The sequence below is a fragment of the Microcaecilia unicolor genome, chromosome 8 (assembly GCF_901765095.1).
Source record: "Microcaecilia unicolor chromosome 8, aMicUni1.1, whole genome shotgun sequence".
NCBI lineage: Eukaryota > Metazoa > Chordata > Amphibia > Gymnophiona > Siphonopidae > Microcaecilia > Microcaecilia unicolor.
The window spans coordinates 8,225,516-8,243,248 of NC_044038.1; the positions used below are offsets into that span (position 1 = coordinate 8,225,516).

At 44.9% G+C, this 17,733-nt stretch overlaps 1 protein-coding gene across 2 annotated transcripts in view; it reads right to left on the bottom strand.

The window, feature by feature from the left end:
• LLGL1 (LLGL scribble cell polarity complex component 1) overlaps window positions 1-17,733 on the bottom strand; it is a 110,526-nt gene that overhangs the window by 30,952 nt on the left and 61,841 nt on the right. For both annotated transcript variants that reach the window (XM_030211773.1, XM_030211772.1), the window contains exons 5-6: window positions 8,628-8,786; window positions 3,678-3,840 (exon numbers count right to left, since the gene is read on the bottom strand). In XM_030211773.1, the coding sequence (XP_030067633.1) occupies window positions 3,678-3,840; window positions 8,628-8,786 (322 nt within the window). The remainder of the gene's footprint in view (window positions 1-3,677; window positions 3,841-8,627; window positions 8,787-17,733) is intronic.

Here is a 17,733-nt window from a genome sequence, read left to right on the forward strand (position 1 = left end):
TCGAGCCCAGTTCTTTCCAATGCCTGAAGAACTTGGCACTTTGGCATTCCTTTTTGTTGCCATCAAGTCCAGAAACAGAGAACACCATTGGTCCACTATTAGCTGAAACCCCTGGCTGGAGAGTTCCCATTCTCCCATGTCCAAGGAGTACCTACTGAGAAAGTCCACCTCCACATCTAAAGACCCTGCGATGTGAGTAGGCAACAAGCAGAGATTTCTCTGCCCACATCATGAGAGGCTGCCTCTCCATCATCGGACTGCCAACTTATCGATCAAGATTCCTGTTCCCGTCCAGATGCCCTATGCCAGATGGAACTTGTAATGAGCTCCCCAACCCCAAGTTGCTGACATCGGTCGTCAACCACCTCCCATTGTGTTATTGGAAAGGGAACTCAGACTGTCAAATTCCTGGGCAACAACTACTACTGCATTCTCTGTCTGGCAACCAGTGTTCAAGGAATATGAAGGTCATACTTTTGTGGCACCGGATTCCAGTGGCTGAGAAAAGATTCCTATAATGGCTGCATACGAGCCATTACCCATGGCACCACTTCCATCACCGCTGTCACTGACCCCAAAACATGGACGTAGTCCCAGACCCTGAGCCTACCTTGACTGATCAGATGTTGAACCAGCTTTGACCTCCTGTATTCCGTGAGGAAGATCCTCTCCTTTGCTGTGTTGATTAGAACGCCCAGACATGCCAGCATCTGTAATGGAGTTAGTCTGCTCTTTTCAAAATTGATCATCTAACCCAACGACTACAGAATATGGACAACTTTGTCCATTTCTTCCTGTCTGAATAGGAAAACACAAGAATGAGCCAGTAGTCAAGATGCAGGTGAACTGATTCCCAGGCACCAAAAGGAAGACCACCACCATCACCTTGGCAAATGGAGTTGTGGCAAGATCAAAGGGCAAAGCCCTGAACTGGAAATGAAGGCCCGGCACTGCAAAACGTAGAAACATCTGATGTGGTAGCAATATGGGTATAAGTAAGATCACGAAGGTGGTCAAAAATTCTCACTTGAACTGAGGCTATGACTATAAGTGATTTAGTGTCTCCATGTGAAAAGTGTGACACGGCCATCTTTAGACCATGGGTTCTCAACCCAGTCCTCAGGACACACCTAGCCAGTCATGTTTTCAGGATACCCACATAAATATGAATGAGTAAATTTGTATACCATGGATGTAGGGCATTCAAACCTCATTATCCATATTGAGTATCCTGAAAACTTGACTGGCTAGGTGTCCCAAGGACTAGGCCGAGAGCCCTGGTTTAGAACATATGAAAGGCGCAGTCTTTCTTTGGGACAATGAAGTAGATGGAGTATCAGCCTTATCCCTGTTCGCCTTGGGGAACTGGAACCATGGCCCAGAGCGCCAGTAACGAATCCACAGTGGTCTGAACCTCAACTGCCTTGGTTCCCCTTTCATCAAGGAGGCTGCAAGAAGAGGAGCATCTGAGCGAGAACACTCCCAACTTGTAACCTTCTGTAAAAATATCCAGAACCCACTGGTCCGACATGATTATGGCCCTCTTCCCAAAACAAGATGTCCTCCCACTCGGCCTCTCATCATTGTGAAGCTCTGGAGGCACTGTGCACTCTAGCTGACCAAGGACTTCCTGTTCACACAAAAGGAAGACTGGTATGCCTAAAAGGAAGGCTTCTGACCATATTGCCGATGACCAAGCTAGTACAATCTGCAGTCTCAAAATCGAGAGAAAGCAGCTTATTCTCTGGCAACTGCTGTGGCTTAGTTTCTCTCAGTTCTTTCACCAAGTTACTGAGATCTTGTCCAAAACACCACCTCCCCCAAAAGGGCAGTTTAACTAGACATGACCAACGCAGCATCCACTGCCTAATGCCGCAACCAAAGTTGCTGACATGCTGCAACAGCCAAAGCCAAGTAGGCGGACCCCACTTCTAGCTGGGCATAATGGCACTTATCTTGTGTTGCCAACTGCTGATGCGATGTCAGGCATACTCTTGCCTTGAATGAGCTGTACACTTGTTGCCTGAAGGCCCAAAGAAGCCACTTCAAAGGCTCGTTTCAGTAAGCCTCCTAGTTCACATCTTGTAGGTCTTTTAGGGCAATGCCCCCTTCCACTGGCAAAGTGTCTTAGTCACTACCGTAACCATGGAGTTCACCCTGGGAAGCTGCAATTTTTCTCTTCCAGATCCATCCACCTGCTGTAGACAGAGAACTGAAAATTGAACTGAAACATCTCTTGGCATCCAGTCCCACCTGCTGTAGATAGAAAATTTTAAGAAACTGGACACTAAGATGTCTCAGCTCAGTTGCCAGTATTCCCACCTGCTGGCTGATGGCCACAACTATCCCACAGGTTCTGGAATACTGGGAAGCTACATATTGGAAGTTTATTATGTATTTCAGTATTCAAAAAAAAAAAAAAACCATCACGGTCAGCCTGCATAGCACATTGAATGTGTCAACACATGGTCAATGTCCTGCACCTGCTGGCCGCAATGGGTGTTCTGGAATGCTGATTGTAGCGCTGCAGCCCTAAGGAAGGGAGGTAAGATGCTGAAAACCTCATAGGGGAAGGGAGTTTGGGAATGAGAGAGAGATACTGAATCCATGGGGGCAGCATAGGAGGATGATGCTGGACTACAGAACGGTAGGAAAGGAAATGGGATATGGTGGAGATGAGGTGGATAGAATCAAGGAACAGAGTGGGAATTGGATCAGGCTCTTCAAAAACAGACTGAGGAACGTCTGACTCAGGACGCCAGAATGGAATTATAGATGTTTATTAAAGCTACTCAGTTTTTCACCAATGGTCTTTCTAAAGACCAGCTCATGCTCTTTTCACAAAAAGCATCAACAATAAACGTGATCATCAAGTATATGCATCAAGTCTCATGAGGCAACAGTTCCATGTCGAATCAACTTCAATGAACATCTAATTCCATTCCAGCATCCAGAGTCTGTTCTTGAAGAGCCTAATCCAGTTCCCACTCCTTGTTCAATTCTTTCCACTTTTTGTGGTTGTTTTGCACTTGGATTTGAGGTGGACATTAGCCCTGCAGCCTTCCCCTCACCAACAAAAAGGTGTTCTGTTGCCCGTGATGGACGGCAATAAAATCACATCTACATCTTGCCAAGTCTTCTTTTGAGTCTCCAGAATGCTCAAAGCAGCATCAGCTAATTAAGAGTGCCAACACACAGATGCACCAGTCTTTAAAACACAACCCCCAACCACTTAACCTTGTTTTATTTTATTATTTTGTTTTCAGATTTTTACAACAAATTTTCAAGGTTATACTCTTGATCCAGAAAAGTGTGATAATATTTCAACAAATATAAAAAAAAGGAAACATTATAATAAGCTTAATTTCCAACACTCAAGTCCACAAATTTTGGGATCCATGATGTTAATTACAGGAAGATTCAAGGAAAAAAAGGTTACAAAGGTTAATCAGCACCTAGTTGGTCAGTAAATTAAATATTAAACTCCTTCAGTTCTTTTTTTAAGCTATAAATGATGACAAATGTGAAGGGTCCATGAAAACATTTAAATGAATTTAATCGAATGATGCATTTGCAAGGAAATCTCAAATAAAATACTCCAAGTTGTGTAAGACGGCAGGTTTTACCACTTAACCTTAACCACTTGTTTATGTGGTTCTGGAAGACATTCAGCTTACTTGTTTGCCAAGAAAAAGGTGTTCCACACATCTTGTGCTTTGGTTCCATATAACCAAGAGGCCCCTGCTGTAACCAATTAGAATCTTGGATGAAGCCCGTGGATGCTCCTGCAAAGACTCTACTGGACCAAGAGCCTTGCCACATCTGTAATCATCTGGGACACTGTTGAAGAGGCAAGATATAAGTGTGGCGTAGCGTACTGGGCCTGGCAGCTCAGCACACAATTTCTTTAAAATACCAAAGACTGGCAGTGCAGCTTCTAAACAGACGAATGGATTTTAAGCATAAAAAAAACCCGGCTACAGGTTATGCTTACGTCAACTTGGATACAAAAAGTTAGTTCTTTGCAAATTGTTAGCACACAATTCTACAACAGCATATCAGTACCCAAGTACCTCCCCCATGGTAAATTATAAGAGGACATTCAAGAAAAGGAGCACAATTCAGGTGTTTTATTCCAAAAGCTTCCTAATCCCAGAGTTGGGGAAAGGTAAACCCAATTTTATACCTTTGATGGTTGACTAAAATGATTCAGAATGAATTCTTTGGCCTCATCTTACCCTTCTTGCAGAAACAGCTGGCTAATCTCCCTTGACCTAAAAGCAGTGTTTTCCAAGTACGTCTTGAGTACTCCCTAGCCAGTCAGGTTTTCCGGATACCCACCACAATGAATATTCATGAATTTGATTTACATGCACTACTTCCATTAAATGCAAACCTTTCATACATATTCGTTGCGGATATCCTGAAAACCTGTCAAGGGGGTAGTCCAGGACTGACTTGGGAAAACACTGACCTAAAAGGACGCCACTTTTCATATTCCCATATAGCCAAGAGAGCACCAGTTTTGCATTTAACATTTAAGAAAGCATTATCGGTTACAAGAGGTACTGCATTTAGGCCTTTCAGCACCCAGAGTGTTCACAAAGCATGTAGTAGCATTTGAAGTACATCTTTGCAGAGATTTTTGTGTTCCCATACCTAGAAGCATAGGCGCCCGGTATAAGAGGCTTGGGGAGGCTAAGCCTCCCCAGCCGCGGCAGGAAAGGTTTAGGCGTCGGGGGGTTGGGCGGGCGAGTGGCGCCGTGTCCCCTTCCCTCCCTTTCCGTTAAAAACTATCTGCCCCCCCCCCGTGCCATCTTTAATTTACCTCCGCTCCGTCCCCAGCGTCGGCCGCATCATTTGAAAGCCCGCCCTGCTGCCCGCTCTATTCTCCCCTCGGCTCGCTCCCTTCGCGACGTGATTCGTTCTGCAGAGTCCCGCCCTCGAGGAAATGATGTCAGAAGGCGGGACTCTGTCTGCAGAACGAATCACGTCACGAAGGGAGCGAGCCGAGGGGAGAATAGAGCGGGCAGCAGGGCAGGCTTTCAAATGATGCGGCCGACGTTGGGGACGGAGCGGAGGTAAATTAAAGATGGCACGGGGGGCGGGGGCAGATAGTTTTTAACGGAAAGGGAGGGAATGGGTGGATAGAGGGGATGGCAGGGGAAAGAGGAGGGTTGCTGGAATGGGTGGATAGAGGGACTGGCAGGGGAGAGAGGAGGGTTGGTCAGGGGAGAGGAGATTTGCTGTACATAGGTGGATGGAGGGGAGAGTAGAGTTGCTGGACATGGGTGGGTGGCTAGAGGGGAGAGGAGGGTTGCTGGACATGGATGGAGGGAAGGGAAGACAGGAAAGAAATGCACATGAATGAAGGGGAGAAATTCTGGACATGCATGGAGAGGAGGGAAGACAGAGAAAGGAGATGCACATGGATGGAGGGGAAGGGAGAGAGAAAAAAATGCTGGTTATGGATGGAGGGGAGGGAAGAAAGAGGAAGGAGATGAGGGAAAAGGGAGAAAACCTGCACATCGATGGAGAAAATAGGCAGAAGCTGGATCCACTGGACAGTCAAGTCTGCAGAGGACCCAGCTTTTACTTAGGATGTAGGACAAGAAATGAAGAAGAAAGGCGAAAAGTAAGCCCTGGAAACGGAGTTAAGAGGACAGATAGAATCGGATACTTGGCCAGCATGATCAGAAAAAAAGTCACCAAACAGCAAAGGTAGATTATTTTATTTTCATTATAGTGTTTGGAATATGTTCACTTTGAGAATCAGGTGCTCAACATTAAAAGTTTATATTTATTTAAATATTTATGGCATTTTATCCCACATTAAACATGAATTAGGGTGTTTTGTGGCTCTACATGAGAATTGTGATGATATGATCCCTTGTTTCATATTGTTGACGGTCTGCATTTTCCGTATGGGTGGTATATTGGTGTATTAGGTTCTGCCCAGTGTAATATTTATGGTACAGTAAGGTACTGAGTGTGTTTTTGCACAAAGTTGTGCATAGTGTTTTGCAGTTGAGCGATTGTGCTTAGAATATGCTTTGAGCAACCACTTTATTCTTTGACATATTATACATAGCTAAAATCTAAATTTAATAAAAGGTATTAATTGTGACTTTTTATTTATTTTTTCTGTGTGTTATCAGACAATTATGGATTTAAGCTCCACCCCTGGCCCCACCCCTAACCCCACCCCCTTTAGCCTCCCCAAACAGTTGGGCCACCGACCGCCTATGCCTAGAAGATTAAGGGGCGTATACTGAAAATCATCTTCCAGAGCAGAACAAATTAAAGTTCTGTCAGAAGTGGGGATTCCTGATAAAGATCAGATAAAACAAGTCATCCCTAATCAGAAGTTGGAATTTATAGGGGCAGTACTTCATGACTAAGACAGTTCTGGGGGGGGGGGGGGGGGGGGAGGCGGGCAGGGTAATGGAGGAGTGGCCTAGTTGTTAGGGTGGTGGACTTTGGTCCTGGGGAACTGAGGAACTGAGTTCGATTCCCACTTCAGGCACAGGCAGCTCCTTGTGACTCTGGGCAAGTCACTTAACCCTCCATTGCCCCATGTAAGCCGCATTGAGCCTGCCATGAGTGGGAAAGCGCAGGGTACAAATGTAACAAAAATAAAATAGATACTATTGGAGATTCTACATGGAATGCTGCTACTATTGGAGATTCTACATGGAATGCTGCTACTATTGGAGATTCTACATGGAATGTTGCTATTCCACTAGCAACATTCCACGTAGAAGGCTGCGCAGGCTTCTGTTTCTGTGAGTCTGACGTCCTGCACGTACGTGCAGGACGTCAGACTCACAGAAGCAGAAGCCTGCGCGGCCACATTGGTGATCTGCAAGGGCTGACTTCTACATGGAATGTTGCTAGTGGAATAGCAACATTCCATGTAGAATCTCAAATAGTAGCAACAGTGGAGGAGTGGCCTAGTGGTTAGGGTGGTGGACTTTGGTCCTGAGGAACTGAGTTCGATTCCTGGCACAGGCAGCTCCTTGTGACTCTGGGCAAGTCACTTAACCCTCCATTGCCTGCCTCATTGAGCCTGCCATGAGTGGGAAAGCGCGGGGTACAAATGTAACAAAAATAAATAAAAATAATGGATTTGATATACCACCTTTCCTGTAGGCACGATCATATTGGTGGTGGTGGAAACCTCTGCAAGCAGTTCCATTTCTGACTTGTGCCCAAAAAGCAATGCATGCTTACAGTTTAGCTTGGACTGCAAACCTTGCAATAAATTTAGATACCACAAGCTTACGGGTCATATTTCAGTTTGCTTTCTCCTAACAGCACATAGTGGAGTTAAGTAATAAGGACAGAAAATGCAGGTTATAAGTTCTGCTCATTAATTTTTAATATTTACTTCTGGGATTTATCTAACTTATTTGCCAGTGTTTATAAGGCAAAAAGCTGAAGTCAACTTTAACAAGATGAGATTATGAAATGCAACACCTCCCCCCCCTCCCCCCCCCCAAAAAAAAAACCAACATAATTATAAAATACAAAGAAAATACAATAAGCCCTATAAGGGCTAGGGAAGTATTAACCTATCAACTTACTGAAATTCACCTGAGTAGTGAGGTACAAAACCTTTGTATAACCTGACCACTGGTCCATTACAAAAATATAAATAATAATCACCCCCTTCTAAAAATCTGTATAGGCTGTTTTGAGCCAGGACAGAGGATAAGGGAGTTGGGACTTATCTTCATTCTTTTATTTCCTGCAGGAGCTGCTGCTTAGTGATTTTAAAAAGGAGCAAAAAAACAAGCACAGCCAAGATTTAAACCTGAGTCTTGAAGCAACGGAGAATTAACAGATTCTAAGCCCTGTTAAGCAAGAAAATTTACTATACCTGAATGCAATTCACCCAAGCACATGTTTGCAAAGTCAGTGAATTAAACTCAAACCTACTAGTAAACTGTTTAACAAAGGAGAAAAATGTTTAGCAGGACTTGGGACTCTTTATGCCTCTACATTTGGAAATTAAGGACTGCAGGGAGGGTCTGTGTGATTTTGTTAGGATTTAATCTTTATAAAGATTGAATATTTTAACACCCAACAGAAAGGACTTAACAAGGATCTGGGGTTCCTAGCCCATTATAAACCATAAAGCTGTATTTCTCTGTTGATCACCCCACCCCTCACCTATCCACACCCATCCTGTTAGAATATCAATGATATGCTTTGATGTCCCCATGCATACTTCCTACCCACCCCCTCCTCCCATCCTGTCAGACTGTCATAGTAATGCTTGAATGTTTTCACTTATATACACTGTCAGCTAGCACATTTGCTTATTTCCGATCTGAGGAAGAAGGGCAACCTTCGAAAGCTAATCAAGAAATGTATTAAGTTATGTCCAATAAAAAAGGTATCATCTTATTTTCTTTTCCATGTTTTATTTTGTTTGATTTCTATTGATAATCTTTATAAAGAAAATCACTCAAGATGGAGATACGGACACACGGACAACAACTCATTTCCCAGGAACTATTTCACAGAACATCAGATCTGTTTACTTTCCAAACTGGTCCTACCACATCTCCAGTACTGGCCTCAGTCCCCTGCAGATGACCCAAGCTTCCAGCCTGACTCACCTCCGCATGATCTCATCCTGCAGAAGAGTTTTCTTCTCCAGCAGCTTTAGGCTAGGAAGCTCCAGGAAGTATGTGCTTCCTCCTTCAGTACCAAGGCAAGCAACCTCACATGAAGACAGCAATAGGATCACTGTCACACGCATCACACTGGGAGGGGAGCTGCCAAGATAGATGAAGACAAGGATAAGAAGGTCTACAAATCAGTGATCAGAAATGCAGTTATGCTATGAAGTCTTACAAGACAAAAGCCTTTTAACATGCGCGCCTGAAGAAGCTTGCTTGAAATCATGTTTGCAAAGCGTGCCTTGTGCGCCCTTCTGAGCTCAGGGCCAGATGCACTAAACAATCGTTAGAGCCCTTCCCTTACCAATTCCCTTAGCGAATCGGTAAGGAACAGGCATGCAAATGAGCTGCTCGTTGTAGCTCACTTGCATTCTCTATTCCATCATTAAACAGTCGGCCAGTTGAGCATGCGCAGAGCAGCCAAGCGTTATGCTGGCTGCTCTGCGCATGCCAAATACGCCTCCCTGTGCTGCCCGAAGGCGCCGTGCTGCTCACCCCCTCCGATGCGGCTCGATCCAGAGGACAGTGTAGTTGAGGACGCCCATCCAAAAAAAAAAAACACGTCCATTATGGCCGTCATTTCCCCCCCCCCCCCCCCCCCCCCCAATAATAAAAACGTCTTTTTTGGCACTGCTTCACTCGGCTGAGACACCTGGAAGTCCCTGAGCCAATCACAGACCCCTGGTGAACCCCACCATCTACCCATTTCCACAAGACGTATGAGGAGGAGAGACTATGACCTGAAGATGTATACCCTGGAGGAAAGGAGAGACAGGGGCGATAGGATAGGTATTCAAAATATTTGAAAGGTATTCATACATAGGTAATCCTTTTCCACAGGAGGGAAGGTGGTAGAACTAGAGGACAAATTGAGGTTGCGGGGGGGGGGGGGGGGGGGCCTGACAGGAACATTCAAGAGATACTTTTTCATGGGAAGGGTGGTAGATGACTTGAATGTCTCTCGAAGGAGGTGGAGATGAAAGACGGTGACAGAATTAAAAATGTGTGGGATAAACACAAAAGGAATCCTGTATGGAAGACATGGAACCCAAACAAGCTTTACAGCGATTAGAAACACTGGTAACTAAGAAGCAAAGCCAGTGCTGGGCAGATTTGTACGGTCTGTGCTCTGATCGTGGCTAAAGAGATTTGATGGGCTGGAGTGGCATTTCGATGACAACTTCAGTAGCTGGATAATAAAGCAAGTGCTGGGAAGATTTCTACAGTCTCTGCCCTGAGAAGGGCAAAGACAAATCAAGATCAAACGTACATATTTAGTATCACATCATACCTTAGGCTACAAGTTTGATGGGCAGACTGGATGGACCATACAAGTTGTTATCTGCGGGGTCAGCTGCTATATTATACGTTACTAGTAATGGAACTAACCATTTTTTTCACTTGCCACAGTTAATTCCAGCCTTGCAGCGTGCTATAAAGCAATGAGCATACAAATTACTACCATGTTAAAAAAAAAAAAAAAAAATTACAGCAGTAATTAGCAGCTCACTGCTAAAATGTCAGCCTTCCTGTCAGTGCCTCAGTCTTGTTTAACTCAGGCACTGACTGGAAAAGCAACATTTAAAAAAAAAAAAAAAAAAAAAATTAAGCTGCCCTGTAGTCAGCAGCAGCCTGATCCCTCCCTTTCAACCCTACTACTATTTAACATTTCTAAAGCGCTACTAGGGTTACGCAGCGCTGTACAATTTAACATAGAGAGACAGTCCCTGCTCAATGAGCTTACAATCTAAAGGACAAATGTACAGTTAGTTAAGTAGGGGTCATTAAATTGGGGTAGTCTAGGTTACTTGAAGGTATAGAGGTTAGGTGTCGAAAGCAACATTGAAGAGGTGGGCTTTGAGTAAGGCTTTGAAGATGGGTAGGGAGGGGGCTTGGCGCAGGGGCTCAGGAAGTCTATTCCAGGCATAGGGTGAGGCGAGGCAGAATGGGCGGAGTCTGGAATTGGCGGTGGTGGAGAAGGGTACTGAGAGGAGGGATTTGTCCTGTGAGCGGAGGTTACGGGTGGGAACGTAAGGGGAGATGAGGGTAGAGAGGTAGTGAGGGGCTGCAGAACGAGTGTATTTGTAGGTAAGAAGTAGAAGCTTGAACTGAATGCGGTATCTGATCGGGAGCCAGTGAAGTGACCTGAGGAGAGGGGTGATATGAGTATACCGGTTTTGGCGGTATATAAGACGTGCAGCAGAGTTCTGAACGGATTGAAGGGGGGATAGGTGGTTAAGTGGGAGGCCAGTGAGGAGTAGGTTGCAGTAGTCAAAGCGAGAGGTAATGAGAGCATGGATGAGAGTTCAGGTGGTGTGCTCAGAGAGGAAGGGGCGAATTTTGTTGATGTTAAAGAGGAAGAAGCGACAGGTCTTGGCTGTTTGCTGCCCCCACCCTGGCTTTTAGAATTGCCCTGTTACCTAGGGGACCCCTCCCCACCACTTGGGGTATAGGGTAACCCCTATTAACTCTTTCCCCCAACTAAAAAAAAACACACACACCTCCATTCCCTGGTATTTAATGGCAGCCCTCCCCCCACACACAAAAAAAAAAAGAATTTCCTAGTGTCTAGTGGCACCCCCCCCCCCCCCCCAAACCTAACTTCAGGATTTGAAAAAAATAAAGTCCCTGGTGTCTGGTAGAAAACCTCCCCACCCCCATCTAACTCTCCCAGACCCTGTTCCTTTAAATGAGGCAGGAATAATACCCACTTGGCTCCTGTCTCATTTAGAGGTGGGAGGGGGCCTGGGAGTCCCCACTCGACACCAATGATTTTTTTTTCTTAAGTTGGGGAGGGAGGGGTACCTGACAAGTGACAATTTTTTTTTTAATCACCCTTTGTCAGTACCTGAGCCAATGGTGGTTCAGACACCGAAAGGAAGGGTGACATTTCACAATGACTTGCCAGATATTTCCGCATTAATATAGCATACCAGGGTTAAGCTAGGAGAGCTAATTTCATGGTAGAGCTGGAAAAGGTCTGGGTCCAGTCTAACCTTAAACTTCGGGCGTCTGTCTGCAGGAGAAGATCCCGTGAACACAACCATATAATTAGACGCGACTAGCAGCACATGCCCGAGAGAAATTGCTACATTCCAAGTTATTTTTCTGACCACATTATGTTTAGGAGACTGGTTTTCCCGTTTACAGACTAAGCTGCTCTAAAAATGTGATATGCACACAGTGGTCACACATGTGGTCTGCTAAGAGAATCCTGACCATATTATGTTTAGGAGACTGGTCACACTTATCTCTCCCAGCGTACTTTTAGTGTATACTCTGGTGGATCCTCCTCTACTTCTATCCCAGTGTCAGTTGTTGTACCTCAGGGACCTGTCCTGGGACCTCTTCTTTTCTCCATCTATACTTCTTCCCTTGGTACTCTGATCTCATCCCATGGTTTTCAGTATCATCTTTACACTGACTCCTCCCAGATCTACCTCTCCACATCAGAAATCTCAGCAGGAATCCAGGCCAAGGTATCAGCCTGCCTGTATGTCTCACCATCATCAAACTAAATATAGCCAAGACTGAGCTTCTTATCTTTCCACCTAAACCAACCTCTCCTCCTCCCCCATTCTCTATTTCTGTGGATAACACTCTCATCAGTTCGTAACCTTGGCGTCATCTTTGACTCCTCCCTCTCCTTCTCTGCACATATTCAGCAGACTGCTAAAACCTGCCGTTTCTTTCTCCATATCACCAAAATTCACCCTATCTTTATTGAGCACACTACCAGAACCCTCATTCACACTTATCACCTCTTGCTTAGACTATTGAAACTTGCTTCTCACAGGTCTCCCACTTAGCCATCTCTCTCCTCTTCAATCTGTTCAAAATTCTGCTGCACGACTAATATTCTGCCAGGGTCGTTATGCTCATATTAGCCCTCTCCTCAAGTCACTTCACTGGCTTCCTATCCATTTCCACATACAGTTCAAACTCCTCATATTGACTTACAAGTGCATTCACTCTGCAGCTCCTCAGTATCTCTCCACTCTCATCTCTCCCTACATTCCTCCCCGGGAACTCCATTCACTGGGTAAATCTCTCTTATCTGCACCCTTCTCCTCCACCGCTAACTCCAGACTCCATTCCTTCTATCGTGCTGCACCATATGCCTGGAACAGACTTCCTGAGCCGGTACGTCAAGCTCCATCTCTGGCCGTCTTCAAATCTAAGCTAAAAGCCCACCTTTTTGATGCTGCTTTTAACTCCTAACCCTTATTTTATCATCCTCACTTTAATATTCCCTTATCTCTTGTTTGTCCTGCTTGTCTGTCCTAATTAGATTGTAAGCTCTGTCGAGCAGGGACTGTCTCTTCATGTTCCAGTGTACAGCACTGCGTAAAAAAATAAGTAGTAGTAGTAGTAGAATCCATAGGTCTCTTTTGTGTATGTATCTGACCTTAAACCCCTAATTTCACTGCCATCCCCCACAGATCATAAAATGTTTCACAATACGAAATCCATGTGGAAAAAAAAAATTTTTTTGGATAAAATTTAGACAAAAGGAAAAACTCCACACACAGCTTCCTGTTTTGGCGACTATGAAATAGACCCGCTGTTCCGGCTTTGTCTAGTCCAGTAGAGCTTAGCTACACGATCAGAACATTTAGCACATTTTGCAAGAAATTTACCTGCTCAGACAGGTCTCCCAATGCTTAAGCGCATACAAGAAAGCTAGAGAATCAAAAAGTGCACGTGACTCATTTCAGAATTGTTCAGGTACTTGGGCTGAAGTGACGGTACCAACCGCTACTTAGCTTTGCTATGATCTCTCAAGCAATAGTAGCTGGTCTTAAGAGCTTTCAACAACATAGTAACATAGTAGATGATGGCAGAAAGAGACCTGCACGGTCCACCCAGTCTGCCCAACAAGATAAGGTATACACAAAACATGGCACATGTGAGTTTATCTTGATTTGTACCTGTCTTTTTCAGGGCACAGAGCGTATAAGTCTGCCCAGCACTATCCCTGCCTCCCACCCACCAGCCCCGGCACAGACCGTATAAGCTGCCCAGCACTATCCCTGCCTCCCACCCACCAGCCCCGGCACAGACCGTATAAGTCTGCCCAGCACTATCCCCACCTCCCAACCACCAGCCCTGCCTCCCACCACCAGCTAAGCTTCTGGGGATCCCTTCCTTCTCAGCAGGATTCCTTTATGTTTATCCCACGCACGTTTGAATTCCGTTACAGTTTTCCTCTCCACCACCTCCCACGGGAGGGCATTCCAAGCATCCACCACTCTCTCCGTGAAAAAAATACTTCCCGACATTTTTCTTGAGTCTGCCCTCCTTCAATCTCATCTCATTTCATGTCCTCTCATTCTACCGCCTTCCCATCTCCGGAAAAGGTTCATTTGCGGATTAATACCTTTCAAATATAAAAGGAGATCTCAAGCACCAGCCTGAAAAGTAAAGAGTCTCTGAGTGAACACAAAACAGATTTTAGAGGTTCAAGTCAGAATATGGAAGCAAAGCCACACAAAAACCAATCACCAGTGCCCAACACCACAATAACTGCTCCAAGTCCATTCAAGACCACTGGTGCTCACCCCATGAAAGCCCCTGTGAACACAAAATCCTTTCTAGCCCCTCTTTCCTCTCACGCTTGCAGCCTGTAAACCTTTTGCTTGGCTTGAGTGTAACAGCATGTTGCAATCTCAAATGAAGAGGGAGATGACACCTGGGGAGCCCAGAGGAAGGAGTCAGGTACTGCCACACCTGTTCAAGAGGTAGGAGATGTCCAGCAATGCAGAATCAAGTCAGTGCTACATTCAGTTGGTACTTCATCTGAAGTCTGAATGATGTTTACAGGTCAGCAGTCCTGCAGTGTAGCATCCTCTGGATTCCAATTTGAAGCCCTAAGCTGGGTAGAGGTCTTATGTCTTATCCCCTTACCCTCATCTAATGAGATCATGAGTGGGAAAAAAAAAAAGTTATTTACCTTTTCAAAAAATAGTATCAAGGCCAGGGGGTGTCATGAAAATTATATAAGAGCTGGCCTGGTGATAAATCACAGCCATGAACAGAGGTCCTTGGTCCAATCCAAGTCAAGTCAAGCTTTTAGCTCCCAGGGAAAGAGCAGGGAGATCATAGGCCTCAATCTGGCCACTAGGCATGTCCCTTAAATGATGACCATGACTGCATCATTCCTCTCCAGGTGCCCTAGTACATATCACGACAATGACCAGACGTTTATTGGGGGTGGGACTGGAATATATTAAAAAAAAAAAAAACCACACACTTCTGTTTGGCAGGATAGTACATTTTCAATAAACTTGAAGCTTGAAACCAAAGTTTCAAAGACTTGTGGCACCAGACCCCAGTCCTGGATCCAACTAAGCTGAAGTGCAAAGAAATTGATAGATTAAAAGTCTCCCCCCCCCCCCCCCCCCCAGTCTAGACACAACTGAACTAGAATTTATTGCAAGTATTCGTTAAATTGGTATAGGTGGGTTAAAAAAGTTTCTGGAGGCCAAGTCCATTAATTAGTAGTCAGGTAAACAAATGAAGATTGATACTTGATCCCAGAAGTAAGATGACAAAGGACAGTCCCATTAAAACTTGCCAGATTCTTAGTGACCCAGACTGACCACTGTTGGGACAAATTTGAGCCATTCATCTGGCCCAGTATTTTATGTGATCTCCTTTTGTTGGCTTCCTCAAGGTGGCTTACCCTAAACTACAGTAAAACCATTTACATATCATACTATCCATATGCATGGCCTTTATGTCCTTACACAAAGACTGGCACTCGGCATCAGTTTACAGAGCCAAATCAGTCTCCAAACATTTCCTTCAGAAGCTCATGTCTGAACACCAGTTCCTTGGACGTGACAGACAATGAAGCAGTTACAGCTACCTTTGGACTCAAAAAAGGGACCTAGGGATTGCATGTGCTGCCTACAACCGACTTCTAAGGCAGGTAGGTGTCTCTTCTGTCAGCACACAGGAGACAGGGAGATGGGTCAGAAGCTGGAAAACCTCTTGGGCAGAACTGCACTGTTCTCAGGGGTGAGGAACAACTAGGTTTTCTGGAACGAGGAGCTCTTTAGATCAGTTTACTCATTAGGTATCCCCTTCATTTGGAGAAGAGGCTAAACAGACCCATATCTACCAGCTATTCACAAGGCAGACACTTTTGAGCTCCAAAAGGGGACTGATGTTAGTTCTGAATACCAGAAATGGAGCACATCTGTGGCCAAAGGGAGGAAAACCTCTTCTCATCCAATATGTTATATCAATGAGGCACCCCTTCTCAGATATACCTTGGCTGACTTCCAGAATCTGCTACCTACATTCTTAGGTCTGCTCTTTAGAGTGCCAAATGGCTAAAATCTCATACTAGCTTCGTATAGATTCTTGCCGGCCTCCTTCCAGTCTGCTTTTGCACTCAAAATGAGTACTCTATTTGGACATCTACCTCCAGTCCTTGCCATCTCTCTCCCACACTGCCTACAACTTCAAACCCTCTATTTTCTGCCCAGACGATGGCAGAGTACGTCTATGACAAGGTCCACAAGGTTGTATTGAGTTCACCACCAAGCCACTTCAACCCTTCATTCTCACATCTTCCAACTCTACCACGCTTTCCTTCCCCCCCCCCCCAAGAGAAGAGGTGACTCTCTCCTCAAACACTAGTTGTTCCTCTGATCCCATTCTCACTCATCTCCCTCCTATCATATCCTCACCCTATCACTTTCCACTGCAACTGTTCCTGATGCCTTCAAAACATGCTGAAATTACAGCACTCCTCAAACCCTTCATTCTGACCCCACACGCCCTTCCAGCTTATCCCATCTCCAAGCTATAATGTGCTGTCATTGCTGCCCTCAACTTTCTCATCTCAAGCTACTCTCAATCTATTCCAACCTGACTGGAACCTTCTACAGAACAGCCCTCGCCAGAGTCATCAGTGACCTGTAAAGCCCTTTAACTCAATCCTCTTCCTTCTTGACTTATCTGCCACTTTTGACACTGCTGATCACAACCTACAACTCAATATGCTGTCCTCACTTGGATTTTGGGGCTCCGTCTTGGGTTTTCTTCTCTCCCATCACACTTTTCCTACCATACCAAAATGGAACTAGTGTATGGTCTGGTGGTTCCTCCTCCAGGGCTATTTCACTAGCAGTATACCTCTTAGGTCTTGTCTCTACATTTATTCCCTTAGTCCTTTTGATCTCCCATGGTTTTCAGTACCATATTTATGGTAATGATCTATACTTACCTTTACATCAGAAATTTCACCAGGAATCCAAGCCCCCAAGTCTCAACTTGCTTGTCCGACTGCCTCCTGGACATCCCACCACCATCTGAAACTGAATATGGACAGGACCGAGTTTCTTCTCCCATTCTCCATTTCTGAGTAGTTACCACCACCACCACCACTCTCCCTATCTCTTCAACATCTAACCTGTCATTTCTTTTTCTCAAAGATCACCAAAACGTGTCCCTTGCTTTCTGAACACAATCAAAACCCTTATCCACCTTCATCGCCTCCTGATACCTGCTCCTCAGGGTCTCCCATTGACCATATCACCCCTTCAGTCTATTCAAAATCCTACTGTACAACTTATCTTCCACTAGTATAAATATACTGGCATAATGTAAGACATTGGCTCCATTTATACATATTTTCCAAAAATGCATTCATTCTGCAGTTTCTCAGTATCTTCTCTCCCTACCCCCCTCTCCCAGCCCAGGTTTTTTTTTAAACTATTGTGGCTTGATACTGAAATGAGTAACACCCTTGCTCTAGACGGTTCCTGTGAACACACAAAAAAAGTGAAATCTTATTGACTTATCTTCCTACACTTCTACTATCAAAATGAAAGGTAACAGCTTCAGCTGAACAACAGACAGACATTCAGTTTAAGTAGAGGTAATTGAGGTACTAAATTCAAAACAAAACCTGTGTATAAAAACACAGCCTTGGTTAAATGACCATGTCCGGTCACTGCTAATACCCAGTGAAATTCAGCCAAGGAACCTGTTCCATCTCCATAAGCCACACTGAGCCCACAAAGAGGTG